The following is a 2,500-nucleotide window of genomic DNA, read 5'->3' on the forward strand; positions in this document are numbered from 1 at the left end:
AGGTATGTGGTATTAATAACATTCAAATAATACAAATTCTATTTAGCCAGTGTTTAGCCAGTGTTTTTACAGCCCTCAGTTAATCCTCTATATTCTTCTGTACCACTCCTATACAATGCAAATATATATAAACAAAGGGTAGAAACACCAACACAGTACTTACTCGACTAAGAATGTTATCATTGAGGCCAGATTTTTTCAAGAACCCCGCAGCTGGTCCAGCCTGGATTACACCACTACCAGAGGGGTCTACTTTCTTGTACCATGCTTCAAAGACACTTGTATGATCCCCCGCCACCTGTGAGGAAACAATGACAGATTAATGTGGTTGGTACCGGTAACTTTTATAACAACAGGATAACAATCTTGTTCTCTAAAGCTATTATTAAGATCTGCAGGTATTTGCGAGCTACATGGGAAGAACTGAAAATAAATCTCCCTACTGTTTATTATGATATAATTAGAAAATTTACAGGCCTGAGAGCCAACTATGGAGATGCGATGAACATTTTCAAGTTCTCTAAAACACCTGCTTAGCTTTAATATTTATCTACTATTATTACATCTACACCAGACTGCACTAATCACCCAGAGAAAAGGAAGAATGATCAAAAATACAAGTAACAATAAAAAATACGAATAGCAATAAAAATAACGATAATAAGATTACTGATAATAATAATGATGATAATATCAGTAATGTCAATATCAATATCAATATCAACAACAAAACAAAAACAATAATAACACTAACAGTTTTAAAGGAATTATATAATATAAATAATAACAATAATAATAAAAATAACAACAAAAATAGTACTAATCATAATCATAATAATAATAATAACAATAACAATAATAATACTAACAAAATTAATAAATTTAATAATAATAATAATAATAATAATAATAATAATAGTAATAGTAATAATATTAAAAGTAATAATAATAATAATAGTAATAATAATAATAGTAATAATAATAATAGTAATAATAATAATAATAGAAATAATAATAATAATAGTAATAATAGTAATAATAGTAATAATAATAATAAAATTAATTATAATAGTAGTAGTAGTAATAGTAGTAGTAGTAGTAATAATAGTAGTAATAGTAGTAATTGTAGTAATAGTAGTAATTGTAGTAATAGTAGTAATAGTAGTAATAATACTAATACTAATAGTAATAGTAATAGTAATAGTAATAGTAAGAGTAATCATCATCATCATCATCATCATCATCATCATCATCATCATCATCATCATCATCATCATCATCATCATCATCATCATCATCATTAATCATCATTATTATTAATCATCATTAACAATATCAATAACAATAACGTCAATGTCAATAGTATTGATATGAAAATAATAAATAGGATAAAAATAACAATAGTAATAAAATAATAATAATTATAATAACAACAACAACAACAACGATCATGGCGATGATGACGACAACAACAACGACGCTAATGATGCTGATAATGATAACTATAAAGTAATACTAACAATAACAAGACTGACACTTTTATATAAATCATGATTAATAAGATACTGATGCTTACACAGTTCATAGAGTCCTTTGGAAACTTTTCCATATTTACTTTATTTTTCTAGTTCCTTGATGTTCTTTTACCACTGTCACCAGCCTCGATTCTTCTAGTCAAGACAAATTCACATCATGGGATTCTCAAACAGTTTAGACTGATTTCCCTCTTGTTTGCAAATTCACTTTTCAATCTAAAGTTGAAAAAGTGAACAAATATCACAATATTTATTTTCTATTTCATTACCACCCAAGCTTTTGTTCTCTAATGACACTTTAATTAAAACGTTTCGTATCTTCTTTTCTAGAAGAATTTTTATCTTTACATATCAGCACCATTTGCACTGTCATACATTTTTATACTTCTGCATTAATTAGTTTTCCTTTTAAGGTATCAAAATAGACAAACATTAATTTCTGCATTACTTAACATCTTTGGCAAATACAATAAGAACATGTTCAAAGTGTTCCTCTTCTCAGTCAGTCTTCTACTATTTTCAGTCCTGTGATTCATAACATTCTCATATTTTTACATAAATTGGTCTTGATAATATATCAAATACTTTGATCTGAATTCCTCTCAGTAGGGTCAGTGTATTTATCAAAAATATTTAGTAAAGATAATGAAAGGCAGTTTCCCCCCCTTAATACCTTCTTCCCCTATGCCAATGTATTTCGCTTCACATTTATCCAAACCTAGCTTGAAAATGCATCAAATATTCTCTCTACCATTCTAACACAATCTCACTTTGTGCACTTTACATATTCTTCGGGGTCTTGCCTCACTGCCTCTTTCCAACTTAAATTGAGAGTTGCATCCACAATCCCACTCCTCCTCTGCAGATCGTGTGTGCATATATTACTTTGCCTTGATCCCCTCCCACTGGCACAGATCTGGGCGACAAGGCTCTGTGACTACAGATTTGTTTAAGATGTTAGAGTT

At 28.9% G+C, this 2,500-nt stretch overlaps 1 protein-coding gene across 4 annotated transcripts in view; it reads right to left on the reverse strand.

Annotated features, from left to right (window-relative positions):
- Positions 1-2,500, reverse strand: part of LOC125039869 (epidermal growth factor receptor substrate 15-like 1) — a 42,214-nt gene that overhangs the window by 34,302 nt on the left and 5,412 nt on the right. For all 4 annotated transcript variants that reach the window (XM_047634197.1, XM_047634198.1, XM_047634196.1 and 1 more), the window contains exon 2: positions 164-298. In XM_047634197.1, coding sequence (XP_047490153.1) covers positions 164-298 — 135 coding nt within the window. The remainder of the gene's footprint in view (positions 1-163; positions 299-2,500) is intronic.

The sequence above is a fragment of the Penaeus chinensis genome, chromosome 28 (assembly GCF_019202785.1).
Source record: "Penaeus chinensis breed Huanghai No. 1 chromosome 28, ASM1920278v2, whole genome shotgun sequence".
Lineage (NCBI taxonomy): Eukaryota > Metazoa > Arthropoda > Malacostraca > Decapoda > Penaeidae > Penaeus > Penaeus chinensis.